This window comes from Dasypus novemcinctus, chromosome 21 (genome assembly GCF_030445035.2).
Source record: "Dasypus novemcinctus isolate mDasNov1 chromosome 21, mDasNov1.1.hap2, whole genome shotgun sequence".
NCBI lineage: Eukaryota > Metazoa > Chordata > Mammalia > Cingulata > Dasypodidae > Dasypus > Dasypus novemcinctus.
The window spans coordinates 86,644,981-86,665,789 of NC_080693.1; the positions used below are offsets into that span (position 1 = coordinate 86,644,981).

General features: G+C 49.6%; 1 protein-coding gene across 6 annotated transcripts in view; it reads left to right on the forward strand.

Annotated features, from left to right (window-relative positions):
- Window positions 1-20,809, forward strand: part of TBCD (tubulin folding cofactor D) — a 241,723-nt gene that overhangs the window by 26,084 nt on the left and 194,830 nt on the right. For all 6 annotated transcript variants that reach the window (XM_058284969.2, XM_071210865.1, XM_058284968.2 and 3 more), the window contains 2 exons: window positions 2,963-3,018; window positions 11,732-11,861. In XM_058284969.2, coding sequence (XP_058140952.1) covers window positions 2,963-3,018; window positions 11,732-11,861 — 186 coding nt within the window. The remainder of the gene's footprint in view (window positions 1-2,962; window positions 3,019-11,731; window positions 11,862-20,809) is intronic.

Consider the following 20,809-nt stretch of genomic DNA (forward strand, 5'->3'; position numbering starts at 1 on the left):
CTCAAACACATCTTCAAAGTAGGAACCATTTGCCAATGAGAAGTAAGATTGTTTATTCCTGAAGTGTAAAAATCCATGCTTCAGGATTCGATGAACTCTTGGAAGGCATTTTCTGCATCCTGCTCGTTGTGGAAGCGTTTTCCTTGCAAAAAGTTGTTTAGATGCTTGAAGAAGTAGTTGGTTGGTGAGAGGTTAGGTGAATGTGGTGTATGAGGCAAAACTTCATAGCCCAATTCGTTCAACTTCCGAAGTGTTGGTTGTGTGATGTGTGGTCGGCGTTGTCATGGAGAAAAAGTGGGCCCTTTCTGTTGACCAGTGCTGGCTGTAGGTGTTGCAGTTTTTGGTGTATCTCATCATTTTGCTGAGCATATGTCTCAGATGTAATGGTTTCGCCAGAATTCAGAAAGCTGTATTGGATCAGATGGGCAGCATACCACCAAACAGTGATCATGACCTTTTTTTGTGCAGGTTTGGCTTTGGGAAGTGCTTTGGATCTTGTTTTTGGTCCAGCCGCTGAGCTGGTTATTGTATAAAATCCACTTTTCATTGCATGTCACAGTCCAGTGGAGAAATGGTTCACTGTTGTTGCGTAGAATAAAGAGATTTTTTTGATTTTTGGTCAGTTCATGAGGCACCCATTTATCAAGCTTTTTCACCTTTCCAGTTTGCTTCAAATGCTGAACGACTGTAGAATGGTCAATGTTTTTTTGGCAACATCCTGTGTGGTTGTAAGAGGATCAGGTTCGATGTTTTCTCTCATTTGGTTGTTGTCAACTTCTACTGGCCCGCCACCATGCTCCTCATTTCAAGGCTCATCTCCTTCTTGAAGCACCACTTCACTGGATGTTCATTAGCAGTACCTGGCCAAATGAGTTTTTGAGGTTGGGAGTTGTCTCTGCTGCTTTATGACCCATTACGAACTCAAATTAGAAAATCACTCAAATTTGCTTTTTGTCTAACATCAATTTCCATAGTCTAAAATAAATATAAAATAAATAGCAAGTGATAAGTCATTAGCAAAAAAACATGAAGTGAGCGATGCACATTAAAATAATGTATAACATAACCACATTTATTTAAGAATGTATGCCATTATCAAACAGAATTGCAACAGTGCAAAACCGCAATTGCTTTTCTGATAGCAACATGTAAGTTTTTAGGAGGCAATGATTTGAGAACATTTTAAACTTAATTTTTAACTTTATGTCAGTGATATATGATCATTGTAGGAAAACTAGAAAATAAATTGAAACAAGAAAAATATTAAACTGATAATCTCCCAAATTCTAATTCCAAGAGATAACACATCTTTTTCTTCAGATTTTACCTCATAAAAATGTTATGTAAACAAACATAGCTGTTACTGTATAACAGATCACTCCAAAACTTAGTGGTTTAAAGCAGCACCCGCTTGTCCTCTCAGTTTCTGGGGGCACGGTCTGTTGTGGGGCACCTGGACTGAAGGCCCTCAGAGTCCGTAGCCAAGGATCAGTGGTAGCCCCTGCTTCCGAGCCCCTCCACATGCCCCTCCACAGGCCCCTCCACGGGCCCCTCCCCAGACCCCTCCACGGGCCCTGGAGGCTGCTAGACTGACAGCCCCGGTTCTTGGCTGGTGTTGGCTCGAGGTCACCCCTCAGTTCCTGCTGTGGGCCCCCCCAACATGGCAGCTTACTCCAGCAAAGCCAGCAAGAGAGAGTCTGCTTGCTGACCAAAGTCACAGCCTTACGTCACCTGTTCATGGAAGTGACAGTCCAGTTCCGGTGGTTGGGGCAGAGCAGCATGTCCCTCCCCACACAAGGGCGAGGGCCACACGGGCGTGCCTGCCAGGGGGCAAGGTCAGGGGCCGTCTCGGAGTCTGTCCACACTTCCGTACATACATGGTGTGGGGGGGAGTTTATTGAATCCCTGCTGTAAATCAGGCATTCTTCTACACACTTTCATCAAATTCTACTCTGAGGGGCGTTAACTATTTTTACCCCCATTTTACTGAGGAGAAAACAGTTATAAAAATAGGTCACTTGGATGGGTTCATTGTTCATAAATGGTTGAGCCACGTCCTCCAGAGCCTGAGCTGTGCATCAGGGCTGATGCTGCTCCCATGGGCGTGTGCTTGACACAGTAGTCTCAGGCCCTGGGTTCTGGTCCAGCCTTCCCTTTGGTTGTATGTTCTGAACATACCATCTCTCACGGTCTTTAAATCAGAAGTGTTCTGTTGCAAAGTGTTCATTTGCCTCCAGTTTTGTTCTATTAAAAATGCTGAGCCAGTGAACAGCCTTCTGTTTATTTGTCTAATCAGTAGGATTGCCAGGTCAGAGGAAGTAGGGATTTTAAAGATTTGGCACTAAATATGCTATCTTTTACATGTATTTGGAAAAAATTGAGAGGAGAATTGGAAACCTCTTAAGGCAGGCCCCCTAGCAAGCCCACCTTCTGTGTGGAAATGGGATGGGTCTCCTGTTCTGAGCCCTGAGTCACTGGTGGTCCCTGTGTGCCGGGGTAGGGTCTCTCTGCTGTGGTGGGCCCTGTGTGCTGGGGCTGGGGTCTCTGCTGTGGTGGGCTCTGTGTGCTGGGGCTGGGGTCTCTGCTGTGGTGGGCCCTGTGTGCCTGGGTGGCACCTGGTGCAGCCCGGCTGTGGGTGGTTGCGTGGTGCTTTGTCATTGTTGGTAGTGGGCTTGCCCCTCCCTTTCCTGCCCTGCCTTTGCTCGTTTTCGCTCAAGGGGGTGCAGCCAGGCTTTCCGAGGCGCAGGCACATCCCTGAGGGGCATGGAGGAGGCAGCACCATCTGGTCCGTCAGGAGTGGTTTGTCCATCCTCGGGCCTGCTCTGCCTGGAAGCCCCTGAGCCACGGCTCTGGACAGGGCTGATGCACTCCTCCCTGGGCTTCGAGCTGTGCTCAGGGTCCCTGGGGCCACACCCAACGCCCACGTGTCCTAACAGTAGACTCCTTGTCCTTTGCTTTCCAGTCCTACTTGACTGTCAGTGACAAGGCCCGAGATGCAGCTGCTGTCCTTGTGTCCAGGTAGGTTCCTGGCGGTTGCCCTGTGGCGGGGGAGGCGCGGGGGCACCTGGGAGCGCCGGGTCTTCTGTTACTGCTGTCCGTGTGTCCTCTGTTGTTCCCCAGGCAGGCGCACCAGCAGCTGCCTTGGTGGAGTTGTTCGCGCTCCTCCGGGCTCTGTTGCTTCTTCTGAGAAGCATCGGCTTTTGTTTGTCTGGACCAGGGAGGCAGGAGCACCTGAAGTGATGTCTGGTGCCTGTGAGCCCATCAGCCCACCAGTCCCAGGAGCAGAGGCTGCAGCAGATGCCTCCTGGCCTCGCAATTAGGGGTCTTTGAAAATCGCTTCAGAATTGCTTGAGAAATCAATTCCCTGAGTGTCTAGAGATTTGAATGAGTAGCGCCTGGGGGTAAAACTCCCCAAGCATCCTATCCGGCTTGAGCCTCAGCAGTCTGAGGGAAGGTGGCTTTCCTGGTGACCCACACACCCCCAGTATGCTTGTGGAGGTGGAATACGTTGTTCCCTGAGATGTGGGTGTGAGAGGGAGCACTTCTTCTAAGTCAGCATCTAGCTAAATAGAGAATGGACTTGGGCTCTTGTCTTTTTCCTCTGTTGGTGAAAGTTAAAAGTTGGCCAGAAAGACCTCCGGGTCTTGACCTTGGGAACTGGCCTGGCCTCCGCCTCCTGGGGCCTGCTGTGGACCTTGCGCAGTTGCCTCCTTCGAGTGGGAGGGAAGTGCTTACTTACAGGGTGGCTGTTTGTGGGAGCGCTGGCTAAGCCATGGGGAGCAGCCTCAGTGGGAGCCACGCTTTGAGGAGAGAGGCAGAGGACACACACCCCTGGAGTGGCCCCCTCCTGGCCCTGGGCGAGCTTCTTAGAGTGCATTTAGGGACCAGAGACTGGGCTTCTTTGTGAGCATGAAGGAAGTTGTCTGCATTTGGGAAAGTAAAGACGTACAAAGAACAAAACAGACCCCCAGGTACCTTCACCCCGGTGGTCACAGCTGCTTACCTGCGGGGCCTGACCCTGTGCGGCCGGGCCATGCGTGGCCTGTGGTGGTGGTGTGCAGTGGGCACCCCACGGGCAGTCAGGGCCAGCAGGGGCCTCCCTGCAGCCTCTTCACGAGAGGACATGGTCCTCTGTTCTCACAGTTCCCCCTGGACACTAACACTCTTCTCAATTTGTTAACTAAAAATGACCCTGTTACCTGTGTTCTAAATTACAGCTTTGTACCTGTCTGATTAATTGCTGGGATGAGTTCCTGGAAGCAGAAGGAGCATTTTGGGGTTAGAAATAGATTACTGGAATGGTCGATCCAGTGCAAAGTTACCATTTTTTAGCAACACTGGATGCCATCTTACAAATAATGTTTGCCAGATTGGTGAAATGAAAAGTAGTATCTGCTTTTAGTAGTATCTGCCTTTATTTTTAAAGAAATTTTTATTACTAGCATTACTGAAGTTTCTAATATGTCTTTTAGCCATCTGCATTTCTTTTTTTTTCCTCTTTATTTTTTTAATGTTACATTAAAAAAATATGAGGTCCCCATTTACCCCCCATCCCCCCTGCATTTCTTTTTTGAATCATCTAGTTATGCCTGTCCTTTCCCTATTTTTCTGTGGGAATGTTCATTATTTTTGTATTGTCAAATTGTATTATCTTTTTTCTTTTTTAAAAGATTTGTTTTTAGTTATTTTCCCTCCTTCTCCTTCTCCCTCCCTGCTGTTTTTGCTGTTGGTGTTGTCTTCTCTTCTCATTTTCTCTCCTCTAGGATTCACCTGGATTTGATCCTAGAGACCTCTGATGGGGAGAGAGGTTCCCTGTCAGCTGCACCACCACAGTTCATGGTCTCTGCTGTGCTTCACCTTCCCTCTCTCCTTGTCTCTCTTTTGATTCACTATTATCTTGCTGCGTGACTCACTCGTGCAGGCACTGCTTACTGTGCGGGCACTCGTGCAGGCACCGGCTCATCATGTGGGTGCTTGCTTGCCAGGCAGGCACGCTTTCTCTTTTTCTTTTCACCAGGAGGCCCCAGGACTCGAACCCTGGTCCTCCCATATGGTAGGCGGAAGCTCTATCACTTGAGCCACATCCGCTTCCCACTTTTTTAAATGTTAAATTACCTTTTTTTTCCCCCCTGCCCCCCTGACTCCCTCCTCTGGCCCACTCATCTTGTCTGCTTGTTGTGTCTGCTCATCTTCTTTAGGAGGACTGGGAACTGAATCCAGGACCTCCCATGTGGGAGATGGATGCCCAATTACTTGGTCACATCTGCTCCCTGCAGATGTGCCAGCTGCTCTCTGCTGTTGTGCCAGCTTGTTGTGTCTGCTTGTCTTCCTTAGGCGGCACTGGGAATGGAATCTGGGACCTCCCTTGTAGGTGGTGGGTGCCCAACTGCTCAGTCCACATCTACTCCCTTTAAATGACTTTTATGTTATTGGTAATAACCTTATATATTTTAAAAATTGAAATACTTTTATGAGATTTATAACAAAAAATAGAATTCTTTGATTCTTGGAGCAAACCCATTCAGCTCTTTGACTTATTTCTTCTGATATCTGCTTCGTTTTTTCTAGATGATGTGCTTATATTGCTATTTCTTGATTTTTTCCCCCTCCCTTCCACAGTTTTAGATATTTCTCCCCATTCTTCTGTCCTAGATGATAACTTACTGTTAAATCAGTATTCAGTGTTTACCTGTTGGGGTTGTGTGTTATTTATAGTGGAGCCATGTAATACATATATGTACTGTGTTTTTGTGTACAACTTTTTGCTTTCTCTTCATTAAAAATTGATATTAATAACTTGAGCCCAGATTCTCCACTAGAAATGAAAATCCTTTCTTTATGTTTCTGCGTCTGCTATACTTTTTTCTTGGAGAACTCTCTCCTGAACACCTTGCCTTCCGCCTCTGGATGGGGCTCCAGCTCAGCAGCCCCCAGTGCACCCCTCACTACCTCACTAGAGTCCCCTTCTCCTTTCCTTGTCACGAATCTCCCATCTTGGGTTCTAGGTCTCCCAGTTTATGGGTTTACTCATTTTGTGGAGGCCATTTTGCATGGGCCGCTGAGATGGGAGGCAAATATGAGATCCTAGATGGGTAGACACGGCTTTTTTCGGGTATTTCTATGATAATTTGGCAAGACATGGAATTCTAAGCTAGAAATGATTTAACCTCAGAATCCTGGAGGCGTGGTGTCCTTGTCTTATGGTTCCCATGCTCTTGCTGAGTGGCCCAGTGTGTCCTGACGCCCAGGCTTTGGCAGCGCCTCTCCTGGCTTCCAGGTCCTATTCCTGCCTAGAGCCCTGCGGCTTCTTGGTGGTGCCTTTTGTGCAGAGACCAGGAGCTTCCTGCTTTGGCAGTCCTTTGCTTCTTTTCTCCTTTTTCGTTCTCAGAAACTTTTCTTATTGATATTGGACTTTCTGGATTGAATTTTAATATCCTTAATCTTGTCTAATTCTATCTTCCTGCTAAAATAAAATCTCCCTCTCCCACCCCGGAGATTCTCAGCTCTAGCTTCCAGGTTTCTATTTAATTTCCTTCTGCTGTGTGTTTACTGGGCAGGAGCCCCCTCTTTTAGCGTGAGCCCCTCTCCTTTGTCATCTTTTTTTTGTTTCATAGCTACAGTATGTTTTCTCGTTTCCTGAGGAGAATGATTTTCTGCAGACTTAGAAGTTTCTTCTGTTCCATGCTTTGCCTCTCTCCTTCTCTGAGATCTTTTTTCTTTTTCTGATGGCTTGTTTTGATCTTTGCATAGGGAGAGGCATTCCTTAAATGCTTGCTTATCTGGGACTCTCAGAGTGGAGGAGGGAGACCCCCTAGGAGTGGGGGTGGTGGGGAGGCGCCCAGCACTCCTCCCTCAAGTCTCTTCTCTCTCGGGGTGGCAGGAGCCCTTTCTGATGGCTGCCCCAGCAGCCTCTTCCTCCAACGCGTGCCTGCCTGTGGCCCCCCTCTGGGAAGCATCGCTCCCTAGTGCCTGGGTGGGCTGCGGGGCCTTGGAGTCTCACTGCCAGCTGTGTTCAGACTTGAAACCTGCCAGCCTTCACTCCACCTGCTTCCGGGGGCCCCCTCCACCTCCTGTGCCCTTCTGGACCTGTCCCTGCCCTTGCCCCCACCCCACAAGAGCTCCACTCCTCCTCTGTGGACTTTATCTTCTTTTTTTTTTTTTTTTTGTGAGATTACACTTTGGTTATCCCTTTGTTGTCATTTAGTGTTGTTTTGGGAGGGAACAGATAAACTTGCCCGACTGATCTGTTATGGGTGCTTTGACAATGCTCATTATCTTTTCAGAATGTTTTTATTTTGACATAATTTCAGATTACAGAAAAGTTTCAAGAATAAATATACATATGTACTCTTTTCCCAGATTACCCCCATTTTAGCATTTTACTATATGTGCTTTATCCTTCTCTCTCTCCCTTCCTCCCTCCCTCTTTCTGTGTCTCCATATGTATATGTACATATGAAAATATACAGCTATCCATGTGCACATACTGTTTTCTGCACCATTTGAGAGTTAGTTGCAGACATGATGTCCATTTGCCCAGGAGCTTGGAGTACGTATTTCTTAAAAGCAGAAGCATGCTCTACACAACTGCAGCTTGCAGGTGGGAAGTGACACTGCCGCAGTGTTGCTGTCTGGTCTCAGGCCTTCTTCTGCCACACGGTACTGAACCCTAGACCACCTGTGTGGCAGACGGGAGCCCAGTTGCTTGAGCCACATCCACTTCCCTTCTGAACTCTTACATTGAACGTCTGTAGTGCAGTCTCATCAAGGTAGCTTCTTCTTTTTACACTTAATATCATATAAATGTTTAAATGATTCCATTGTATTCCACTGTTTTTAGACGCTGCAATCAGTTTTGTCCCTTCTTTCCTCTTATAAGCTGTGATGTGAGCCTTCCTTTGGGTATAACCTGTTTTGGTCTTTGGGATTATTTCCTTAGAATAAAGCCTTTGAGGAGGGAATCTCGGGAGGTCAGGACAGGGCACAGTGGAGTGGCTGCATGTGGAGGGCTCTTAGGAGCGGGCCCTCCAGGACCCTAGTGCCCCATCTCAGTGCCTGGTGGCACTAGACTTCCTTGCAAATATTCTTTATTTTCCAAATTAGATTGAAAAACTGTATTTATCATTGCAAATACTTGATTTATATTTCACTGACCACGCATGAGTTAGAACACGCACGTGTTCAGCACGGCCCTGCTCGTGAGCTCGAATGCCTGAGGCTTCTGGCACCTCCTCTAATGTGAGCCTCCGTGGAGGGTGCTGACCTTCAGTCGTAATGGGGGGTGGTCCAGTCCCCTTCGTGTTGGCCTTTGCTTTCTTTATGGGACTTAAGTCTTAATTTTGATGTCAAAACGCTTTTTTTTCTCTTTTATTTATTTAGTTATCTTTAATTTTTGGCAATGTAGTCTTGTCCTGTTAAGAGATTTAACCAGTAGTCATTAATATTTTTCTGCCTTTTTATTGTTTAACATAGAATTGTTAACCCATATGGAATTTCTTTTGGCACAGGATAGAAAATTTTCCATCGCTAGTTAATTAGATGTTCCAGCAAGACTTGTATTCCATTTTTCCATTACTTTGTGTCACTCTTTTAAAAACACGGTAGGTTCTTGGACATGGTGGGCCTTGCTGCTCCACCCGTGCTGTGTCCTCTTGGCCACTCTGAGATGGTGGGCAGTGCTGCTGTGGTGCCAGCTGGCCCTGGGTGCTGCTCGTCCCTCTCGGTGGCTGCCCTGAGACTGCAGCTGCTGAGCGCTGTCAGGCTCCCGACTGACTTGTTGACCATTCTTAGGCTGATCTTGTGCTGACATTCACAGGAGGCTCAGTGAGACTGAAATACCTGCAGTGCTAGGCGAGGTCAGTGTTGAGGGCGGTTTAGTTTGTGGTGTAATTCTAAAAGTAGGATTCAGAAGCCTTCAGAGTATATGCAGAACGACCCCATATGTGTGCGTCTATGCGATGTTTTTTTCCTTTTTTTGCTTACCTGTAGTTTTTGTTTTTAAATTAGAGAAGTGGTAGTATTCAGAATAATCATGCACCAAATACAGGGTTCCCACACACCCATCCCCCATTATTAACCCCTTGCTTTTGTGTGGAACATTTGTTACAATTGACAAAAGCACATTTTCATAATTATACTATTTACTATAGAGTATGTGGTTTAACTTAGGGTTCATTCTTTGTAGTGCAGTTTCATGTATTTAACTTTTCTTGTTTTATTACCATGTATACAACCTAGCATGTCGCCTTTTAACTACATTCGGATATATTTTTCAGTGCTATTAATTATGTTGACAGTATTGTGCTATCATCACCACCGTCCACCTACCAGAACATTTCCATTGCTCCTTTACCTGTGCTTTTTGCTGAGAACATATGTTCCTTTTTTAATGAGGAAAGTGCAAAATTATAAAAATAAACAGCTTACTTGCTTAAATCTTTCAAAGGAAGCTTAGATTTTTACCTTAACTGGGAAACTTGCTTCTTACATGCTTATTCAAGAGCAGCCATCAGTCCAGGGTCCAGCAGGTGTAGGGAAATTCTGCAGCACTGCTGCGCCTGTGCCTGTTGCTGAGGCCAGAGAGGAGGCACCCCGGGAAGGCTGCTCCAGTTTGTGGGTGGGGGCAGCAAGGAGACTTTGCAGAGGAGGTGGAGGTTTGCGCTGGGTCTTCAGGATGCACAGGGACTTCCCAGAGGGACAGAACGGTGGGTGCACAGGGTGGAAGGAGCCAGGAGTGCGTGTGCCAAATTGTGGCCTGGCTGGAGGGGTACGGGTGCTGCTGCTTGGGTGTGCTGCCCACCGTGCACTTCAGGGCCAGGGCTTCTGGTAGGAAGTCGGCTGGGATGCTTTGAAATGGGGCTTGGATCTGCGGGTGCCTTCTCTGGAGCTGGTCTGGAGGGTCTTGAGGTCCTTGCAGCCCCCGAGACTCTGAAGAGACCCTGCTGTGCCTTTTACCTCTGGGATCTTTCTCTTCTGTACATGCTCTGTAGGCCTGTGAATCGATACCCAGTGCATGTCCACGATCTAGCGGAAGCTTGTGCCTAAGTGCTAAGTTAAGGTAATAATACATAGCACACTGCTACGGTTTTGTTCTCAAGAAAGCCAGGAGTAGGTGTGAAGGGCAAGTGGGTCAAGGCCAGACGGTCTTGGGGCAATGGCGAGGCAGGCCAGAGGCTCCCCTCTGCGCCTCCAACCCAGCCCCTCCCTCAAGCCCGAGGCTCACGTGGACATTCTGTGTGGGTAGCTCATGGGCCTCCCCACCCAGAGTTGGGATCCTGGCACCTCCCCCCATTCTTCTCCCTCTCCCGCCTCAGTAAACGGCACCAGCATTCTTGAAGTTGCATCTTCTTTCCCCTCCCCTCCACTGCCAGTCCCTGGGCAGGGCTCGTGGGCACTGCCTCCTTGTCTGTTCTGAATCTGGTCCTGCTGCTGTCTCCTGCTGCCTGCGCCACTCCCATTCTCGTCCAGGCGGTGGTGTCAGCTCGCGTCCACACTCTGCTCTTTGAATTGCTGCGTGCCCTGAGAGCATAGTCGTAGCTCCTTGTGGCTTTGCGCGGGCGCTTTTGGTGCCTTCCACTGGAGGGAGAGAATCAGACTTGCTGCCTGCCCGAGCAGGATGTGCCCGGCCTTGGGGACCCGGGTCCTCTTGCCGACAGGCTTTCCCTTGGTATAGCTCGAGGCCCTGAGTGCTTTTCCTCCTCGGGCCACGTGGCTTTCAGCCCCTTTCTGTACCATCCTTGCTCCTCCAGTTCCCTGGCCACACTGCCTCCAGGGGCTGTCCCTGGGCCCTCTGAGAGCCTGTGCCCTTCCCTCTTCTCTATTTTCCTTTGATCTTTTGTTGCCTCAGGGCATCCGTTGCCTCTTGAAACCTGTCTCTTGTTTACTTGATCATTGTGTTCGCCCAGCCTGGTGTAAGGTCCATGAGGACAGGGCTTTGCCTGGTTCCCTAGTCCCTGGTGCTGCACTTGGCGGGGGCTCTGCAGTTGGTGGCTGAGTCGGAGCCAGGACAGGCAGTGCTGGGGTCTGGTGAGCAGATTAGTGGAGGAGGGTGATGACCTCCACTGCTGGTGTGGCAGAGGCGGTTGATTCTCTCTGCATGCCATTAACTTGGGCCGGGAGTGTTGAGGGGAGGGTGAGTCCGGGCACTTGATATTTGAACTTCCAGGCCACGCAGCACTGGGCAGCCCCCTGGAGGCTGAGGGGCTGGGCTCAGAGAGCCTGGGTTAAGATCCAGCCTGTGTCTCCTGAGGTTGAGCGCGGGTGGAAGAGGTGACCTGTGACAGCATACGATGGTGAGGCCCATAGGGTTGAAGGCAGCTGCTGGGTCAGGCCTTGCGGGGGTGGGGGGGTGGGGGCGGGGGCAGGCTGGAGTCAAGGGAGGAGGGAGGGGGCTCCAGGGTAGCAGTGGTGCTGGTAAAGGTGGTGCCTGCGGCAAGACGGTGGGGGAGTACGGGTGGGCCGTGGGGATGGCAGGGCCTGCGTGGGACCCAAGGGCCAGCCCAGTGTTGGCAGCAGCTCCGTTTCTCAGGTTGGAGGGGTCTTCTCAAGGAGGGCTCTGAGAACTCGCTGTGTGGAGGACAGGGATGCTGGCACAGTGTCGGCATGGGCAGATAGCGTGCAGGTTTCTTGGAGCAGTGGGCTCCCCTCTCCTCCGTGTGGGAAGGATGTGTGGTGATCAAAGGCGCTTGGCAGAAGCAGGGTCCCCACTGGGTGTTTTCTTTCCTCCTGGCAGATTTATTACACGTCCGGATGCCACACACAAGATGGCAGGCTTCCTGGATCGGACCCTCTGCTCCCTGGCCCGCTCCTCCCTGCAGACCATGGAGGGCGTCATCACGGTGGACGGCGTGCTGCAGGCCCTGGTAAGCCGTGGGCACCGTGGGGACATGGCTCCTTCCCTGGGGTAGTGGGAAAGCCTGTCCCACTCTGCAGTAATCGGACCTAGTGGGGTATGTTTAACCCTGACCTGATCACAGACACAGTGTTTTTAAATGTATTTATGTATTTTTTTATGTATTTACTGTTTTGGACTGTTCCTTAGTAACCGAGGGCTGATGTTAGACATCTAGTGATAGGTTTTCTGTGCTATTATAAGTGAAAGGACTAAGTTCTGACCAAACAGTCAAACACTGTGGAATGAAGAGCAGTGGTGGAGCCGGCAGTTTGGGCGCTCGCCACAAGAGGCCAGTGGTGTCCTTGGCTGTGGGGTGCCAGTTGGGCGCCTTCACGTGGAACAGGTGTATTTCTGCTCATCAGTTTTTCTACTGCTTCACTTTGCTATAAAACGTAATTATTGGAAGCAGTTCTAATAAAGTAGAAAAGGTGACTTGAGATTTAATTTTATGGTGGACTTTGGTTAGAAAGTTTCTATCTAATATCTGTGTTTTAAACACAGACCCAAGGCAGTCCCTGGAGGTGCTCTGGTTTGGTGTCCCCCACCTCCTACCCATTAACTGTAGCTTAACTTTGCTCTTTTGTCACGTTGCGTTTTCTCAGGCTAATAAGGAGAAAAGATCTCAGTTTCATTACAGCGGAAGTGGGCAAAATATGGGGAGGTTAGAGGGGCGAGGCTGCCAAGGCCTCTTTCCAGAGGAGGTGCAGCAGTCCCCTGCTCCCGACTGCGGTGTCATTGGCACAGCTGCCACCTCTGGCCCTTCTCTGATGCTGCAGGGGAGACTTCATCTGCAAGTAGCTCTCGTTTGTTTTTTTTTTTTTTTTGCCATAAATACATTTTTTTTTAAAAGAAACTTTAGATTTCACAAAGTTATATTGAAAATATAGAGAGATTCCCATATAGCCCACCCCCTTCCACTCCCATTAACAACATCTTTTATTAGTGTGGTACATTATTACAATTGATGAACAATTGTGAAGGATTGTTAGTGAGCATGCTCTATAGTGTGCATTGTGGTTTACACTTTGCACCCCACACTTTTATAGGTTTGACAAAATGTATAATGTCCTGTATTCTTCATTGCATTGTCATGCAGAATAATTCCAGTATCCCCAAAATGCCTCATGTTACACCTATTCTCTCTCCCTCCCCTCAGAATCTGGTTGCTGCTGCCTTTATATCAGTGTATTAGTCAAAGGGGTGCTGATGCAAAGTACCAGAACTCTGTTGACTTTTATAAAGGGTATTTATTTGGGGTAGATGCTTACAGTCTCAAGGCCCTAAAGAGTCCAATTCAAGGTACCATAAGAGGAACTTTCTTACCCAAAATCATTTGCCATGTGTTGAAGCAAGATGGCAGGCGATGTCTGCGAGGGCTCAGCCTTCTTCCTCTTAAGGCTTCATGGGACCAGCTTCTTTTGATCTCAGCTGTAGACTGTACAAGGCTTGTCTCTCTCCCTGAGGCTCATTTCCTTCTGGGCTCAGCTGCTCTTGTCTCTTCACAAGGTCAGCTGTGGACCATCAGGCTCATCTCTCTTACTGGGCCTCTGCCTATCTAATGAGCTGTTTCTCTTCCCCTGTGCTCTTCTTCCCTCTGTGTCTATGTGTGAGAGTCTGTTTTATCAGCCCACCAAGGGGCACTGGGATGCAAGCCTGAACTGCAGTCTATCTAATGACGTAGTTGAATCAAAGCCCTAATGTTAACATAATTTAATCAGACATCTCTGCTAACTCTAATTAATCAAAGGGTTGTCACACCAAGAGGAATAGACCAGTTTACACACATATTCAATATCTCCTTTTCGGAATTCATAAATAATATCAAACTGCCACGTCAATGTTGCAAGTTCTTCCTTTGCTAGAATAATAATAAGTCCACTTTAGTCCATAGTTGCACTCTCCCCTTATATTTGTTCATTCCTCATTCTTGAGATTTTGGGATGGTGAGGCCCACTCTGCTTCTGATTGAGAAGGGCCTTAGATCCCATGGGGCAGGTGGATGGAATTGTCTTGCTTGCAGTGGTAGATACTGTCTTTTTGGGGGATGGGTCAAGGATGGACTGTCCTTTGCGTTAGTTGTCCTGGGCGAGTCCGATGATCTGGAGAGTAGGTGTTGGCTGTACCTCTGCTGAGATTGAGGGCCCGACCGGCATGTGAACAGACAGGAGACATAAGTCTCTGGGACATGTATTTAATGGGCATAGTGCTAATTCTAAGCTCAGATAAAAGAGGCAGAAGAGCCATGTGTAGGGAAATATAAATGAGTCCAGCTCTGTTAACACTGGGGAGCACACATTCCTAGGTAAGGCCCGCTGACAGGGTGCTGAATTCCTGGGGTGGTCTGCCCTGCAGTTCTCAGTCTTGTTTCTGCAGCCGTGGGTGTCAAGAACCTGCCTCCAGGAGAGCAGGGCATCTTGCACTGTGTTTAAATGAGGTTTTGGGCTGTGATTCAGCATGCCGTCATCCCTTGGGAGTCTTTCCTGCACCACCTTTTCTTGGCTGTTGCAGCTGCTGATGCAGTGTGGGAGGCAGGAGGCTCTGTGGAAAAGGGGGCTGATTGTGGTAGCCCAGGGCAACTGGTAACGGGAGGGCGAAGGAGAGGACATGCCAGTGCTGAGGGGTGGGGCGGGGCGGAGGGGCCCCAGGCGTCCAGGCAGCGCCCCTGTGTGGGGACTTCCAGGAAGTGCTTTCTTAGGTCTTTCTCTGAGAAATGTCATCTGCGTCTGTGTCTTTCCACGCTTCTTGCCCTTGTCCTCAGGAAGGATTGTCATTCATTTAATGAGGGTATTTCAGAACATTTGAAGAGGAACCTTGGAAAGATAAAACTTCCTTAACTTCCCGTGCTCTGTGGGGTTAAGTCTGTTTTTATTATGCTTCCTTCTATTCTTTTTCTATTACATAAATCAGTGTGATATGTTATACAAGTTTTTTTATTGAGGTGTAAGTCACATACCATAAATTCACCTTTTTAAAGCATACAATTCAGTGGTTGTGCAACCATCACTGCTGTCTAATTCCAGAACATTCTTATTCCCAAAAGAAGCCCTGTCTCCAGTAGCTGTAGCAGTTACTCCCTGATTCCCCCAGCTCCTGGCAACCGCTGAGGCACTTTCTGTCCATGGATTTGCCTCGTTTGGACGATTCGTATAGGTGGAATCAGACATGGTGTAGCCTTTTATGTCTGGCGTCTTCCCCTTGGCGTAGCGTTTTTGAGGGTCTTTGGTCCTTTTTACAGCTAGTAGTATTCCATCGTATGGAGAGATCACTTTCTGTCTGTCCCTCTCTCTGGTGACGGACATGGGCATTGTTTCCGTCCTTTGGCATTTGTGAACCATGCTGCTTGAGCATTTTCTGACGAGTCTTTGTATGGCATGTATTCTGTCTTTTTGAGTTTGACTGTTGCTGGTCGTTTCTGTGTTTCTCAGGTCGTGGTTTTTGGTGGAAGTGTGCCAAGCTTATTGGTGGCTTCTGTGGTACCTGCTTGTGCTGGCATTTCCCGAGTGCTGCAAGTTCAGAGACAGGAGGCGCTCGGCCCGCATGCCCCAGGTGTGTTGGGGGCCCGAAGGAGCACCGATTGTGGTTTTCAGGCTGGCTGCGGCGAAGGGTCAAGGGTGTGGGCCAGGGAAAGGTGGGGGCCTGGAGGAGAGCGGGGCAAGGCCGGCTTCCTGGGGAGAGTCCGGATCGTTCGGCCTTGCTTTAGAAAGTATTTGCTTCTCTCCTCTCCTTGATGGTGTGAGGACTGAGGACAGCAGTGATTCCACAGCCTTCCTGTTTCCGTGTGCAAATCTGCTCAATCTGGTTAATTACAGTGTGATTTGCATCACAGAAAACAATTTATTTCTCTGTCAGCAGAGGATTAAAGCAAACAGCACCAGTGTGAACTGGGGCCCCCCTCAGGGCTCCAGGGGCCCTGAGGATCCACTGGCACTGTGTTTCCTCTGGCCTGGCCTTCCAGACCTTGGGCTCAGGGTGGGTGGGTGGGGGCTTCACAGGGCTTGGAGAAGCCCTGAGGGCGCCCAACACCGGAGAGGGGTGTGAGGGAGAGGGGTGTGAGGGAAGGCGGGCACGCAGGCGGAGGGGAGGGGCAGCGCCTGCCAGTCCTCTGGTGGGTGGTGGGTGAGGCTGTTAACCTGAAGGTGTCTCGTGTGAGGGTTTCCTCGTGTTCTGTCCCGGGTCGTGCTGAAGTCAGGGAAGAGCTGGCAGTGTAGACTTGGCCTGCCTGCCTGCAGCCAGCTGCGCAGGGCGGGCACGCCCGGTCTCACTTGGCGTAGCAGTTTCCTAAACATGTTACACCCGCGGGTCCTCATGTGGGCCCTCTGGCCGCAGGGCCGGCAATTGGCAGGGCGCTTTGACCAGGGGTGCAGGCGGGGAGGGGCCAAGTGGGGGCCTCTGTGCTCGGAGGCCTTGTGGCTTGTCCCACGGCAGTCGTATGTTTTGTCCAGTTCTGCAATGGCTTTGTCCACAGGCTCATTTTTTTTTTTTTACCTTTTTGTTCATCCTGCCACTTGGCTCTACATTGTTTCTATGTGTTAACAACAATAAAAACAGATACCAGCTGTACTCAGGGGTATCCCTGGAGGAAAGGCAAATGTGCTCTCCCTTTTCTCTTGGCAACTGTTATGAGAGATTACAGAATTAAACTGGGCAGGATTGGGAAAGTGCTTTTCATTTGGTCATCTTTCTCTTTTGTTGCCTTCCTCCTGAAGTGTGAAAAGATTTTCCCAAGGCTTAGAAAAGCCGAGCTCCATTGGCTGAGGGCAAGGAGGACGCAGCATTCCTTGTGGTTTGGGGCGGGCTCACGAGTGCCTCTTGGGCACCCAGGAAGTGGCCGTGGCAGCTCAGAAGTATCTGGAGATTTGCCCTTTGCGAGGTGCATGGTTGCCTGATGCAGCTGAGCCCCCTGGGAAGGGCGTGAGTTGAAGTTTCTGGCACCCTGGAGCTGGCTCCAGTCCTACTTCTTCCCTAGGAGCTGCCCGAGCCCTGGCATTCCTTCTGGGAAACAGAAACTCCTGACTTGGAATCTTTCCTTCTCCCCTGGCAGGGCAGTGTGGTCTGGGGCTGAGGCGCCTTTCTGTGCAGGAGGAGGCTGCCTGCTCTGAGAGGGCTGGGCACCCCTACGCGGGATGGAACTTGCAGGTGTTGCCCATGGATCCATCTGCTTCCTTTGATGCTCTTGGCTTCTTCTCATCCACCTGTTCATGAGTGTGGGTGAAACAGGTGGACTCGTAACAGGCGATGCCGAAACTGAGTTGACTCCCTGGAGCACAGTCCTGCCTCCTCTTGTCAGGGTGACGTCAGCGCTGGAGGAGGGAGACAAGTGTGGGCAGCTTCATTTTACACAGAGCTTTCCAAACACCCTCTGGTTTAGTCATGCTTTAAACTTACGATTAATGCAAAACGAGGACATTGAAGGAATGAAAATCCCACTTAAAAGTGGAAAATTGTCCTCATTTAAACATGTCCTGTCTGCCTGTTGATGGTGTCACCTAGGATCTCAAAACCCTCACAGTTGTGTAATCAGGAAAGGCTTCTCTTCTGTGCCCCACATGATGGCTTTTATTGCTAAATCTTCACAGCTGAAAGTACATTTGGCGTGGTTATCAGCTGTTGTGATCATTAAATTTCTCTGAAAATTAAATTTCTTTCCTTAGATTTTTTCTTTTAATCATTGACAAAAGCATACATAGTCTTAAAGGGCAAAAACCGGTCTCATGCAATGGCATTAGTAGCCAGTAAGGAGAGAATGCCTGCCCCTTGAGCCCACTCCCGGTGCCAGGGGTGCAGATGCCCGAGCTGCCTGCTCTTGGGAGAGAGCAGCGAAGTCAAAGCCTGTGCCCTCACGGAGGCGGGATGTGGCAGAACTCATGGCTTGGGAGGTTGCTGTCCACTCTGCCCTCCAGGCCCTTGGCTGGTGCCTGCGGAGCTGATCGGACGTGGGACAGGCTTTAGCAACACTTCTGACCCCATCTCTCAGTGACCCAAGGCAGAGGCGAGACACTTTCTCTGTGCCTCCACCTGCAAATGGATAGAAAAACAAGCCTTTTTTTTTTTTTTTTTAAGATTTATTTATTTATTTATTTCTCTCCCCTTCTCCTCCCTCCCCAGCCCCGGTTGTCTGCTCTCTCTGTCCATTTGCTGCGTGTTCTTTTTGTCCGCTTCTGTTGTTGTCAGCAGCATGGGAATCTGTGTTTCTTTTTGTTGCATCATCTTGTGTCAGCTCTCCGTGTGGGCGGCGCCATTCTTAGGCAGGCTGCACTTTCTTTTGCACTGGGCAGCTCTCCTTACAGGGCGCACTCCTTCTGCGTGGGGCTCCGCTACGCGGGGGACACCCCAGCATGGCACGGTACTCCTGCGCGCATCAGCACTGCGCATGGGCCAGCTCCACACGGGTCAAGGAGGCCCGGGGTTTGAACTGCGGACCTCCCATGTGGTAGACGGACACCCTAACCACTGGGCCAAGTCCGCTTCCCAAACAAACCTTTCTTAATGCATGAGGGTGGTGGGAGAGTTAGTATATTTAATCCTCCTTGAGGATGAGAAGAAATGATTTGATTATCTAAAACATTTCTCATGTACGGTTTTTTCTTTTTTTAAACTTTTTATTTTGAAGTAATTTGAGCCTTACAGGACAGTTGCAAAAATAATACAAACCTCATACAGTGAACTTCAGCATCCCCCGTAGATCGCTGATTTTAATGTTTGCCACCTTTGCTACCTCATTCTAGCATCTCTCCATCCTGCTGCTTTCTGATCGTTTGAGAGCAGGCTGCCACACTTCCTGTGGCCAAAGACATTCACTTATGTTGTCACTCAGAGCAGGTGTCAAGAGACGTAATGCTTATATAAAGCTTGCCTTCTGTGTATCAATTTCTTAGTTTCCAAAAATGTCCTTTTGAGCCTTTTCTCCTCCATTCTTGGAGTTCACCCAGAATTGCATTTATCATTTCTTAAGTGTTTTTTTAAATTTGTGGAATCATGTAACACGACCCTTCCCATCCCAGCCCCGCCCAAGTGCCATTCAGTGGGATCAGTCACACAGGGCTGCTGTAGGACCCCCCACCTGTTTCCAGAACTTTCCTTCACCCCAGATAGAAACCCTGTGCTCATTTTGCGTTTACCTCCCATTGTCCCTGCCTCCCCACTCCTGGCAGCCTGTGCTCTACTTTCTATCTTTATGAATAAGTTTCTTTTCTTTCCTTTTAAAGTTCTTCAGAGACTAGTACTTTATTATTTCATTTACAGTTTAGTTTGGTCAGATTATATTTTTTAGTTGTTGTGCTTACCTGGGGAGGGTTTTAGGTGAAGAAAAAATCAGGTGAAAAATAATTTGGACTTTTCATTTTTCCTAGTGTATGTGCCTTTATGTGCACACTGATGCTTTTTAAATTTTTAAAAAATTCAGGTGAAATAGGGTCCTTCCAATCACAACTCCTCACAGTCTCCATGAGTTTAAATAAAGACGCTGAGCAGCTAACTTGACACTATTTTGATTTTACTCTGCTCAGCGTTTTGGTGGGCAGGCAGCACTGTGGCCTGTCTTGTTGGGGCATGTGTGGTGTGTGGCACACCTTTAAACCTGTCGTTGGGCCATTGTTGGGCATGCCACTTACCTGTTTGTGGTGATTTATCCTGCTCAACAGGTGTGCGCTAGCAGGTGGCTCAGCTGGAGCCGCAGCCTGGGGAGGCCTTCTTGGTTCAAGGCTTTGCTGTTCTGTCTCAGCTGAGGCAGTGAAGGCAGAGAGGCTGGAACTGGGGAGGGGAGCCGATTGTGCCCACCTTGTCTACCTCTAGCATTGCCCCCTGTGGCCTCCTCCACTGCCGGCATTGTCCACTGTGGCCTTGTCCACTGCTGGCCTCCTCTTGTCTGGCCCTGCCCTATAGCTGCGGTCTGCAGCCTGCCAGGTGCATGGTGCCCACTACCCTCACAGTTCTCCCGCTTCAGGCTCTGGGGTCCTTCGGGCTTTGTCCTTGTCTGCTGACATCTCCCCTGGTTCACCCTTGACCTGTTTCCCAGTTTCTTTCCTTGATTCTAGAGCCCTGTTTCTGTTTGTGTGATGGGTGTACTTTGGGCGCTTGAGGCCCCCAAGTCCAACATCACATTCACATCCTGTCACTTTTCCCTTGCTCCCAAAGTCCCACTGAAGGACACCATGGGATGTCCTCCTGAGCACGGAGCTGGAAGCCTGGGCGCGGCCCCTGGCCACTGCTGTGGTCCCCACATCCTTTCAGGTGGTTGTGAAATGGCTCCAGTCCTTCCCTGCTTCCCCCTGCTGTGGCTGATTTCCTGGCTTGTTGCCCCTTAACTCTCATCTGGCTGTGTTTGCTTCTCCGTCCATGGTCCAGCCACTACTGTCCCAGAGGTCACCCTCCTGAAGGGCCGCAGATCTGCGCCCATGCCATGTTGTTGCCTCTCTCAGAATCCTTGTCCCCTCTCCCCTACCCCCTGGGTCGGGCTTGCTCTCCAGGCAGGGATGGTCACCTTGTGGCTGTGCCGTCTCTCCTGGGCTTCCTGTGCCTCCTTGCTTCTGCGTCTGTGGCAGACGTGTGCCATCTCCACACCCTCTAAGCCCGGGGTGTGTGCTTATCCAGCTCTGGAGGCAGTAGGGGTGCCACTCTAGAGAATGTGGTGGCGAAGTCGAGGAAACGGGGAGATGGGGCAGGGTCGTCGAACAAGACCTGTGCAGTCCCCTCTCCAGGGTCTCCTTTTGACCGGCTGCTGAGAATGAGCGTCGTCCTCTGGGACATCTCCGTGCCTCTCTGCTGCTGCAGGACTCTGTGGGCTCAACTCTTTAAGTGAGAGGTGTGTGGCATGAGACTAGTGAATTAAATGTTCTGCCTGTTGACTCGAATGTAGACGGAAGTGCTGGGCTGCAGAGCCTGTGCGTTCAGACAGTCGGGTTCACCAGCCACCTGGGA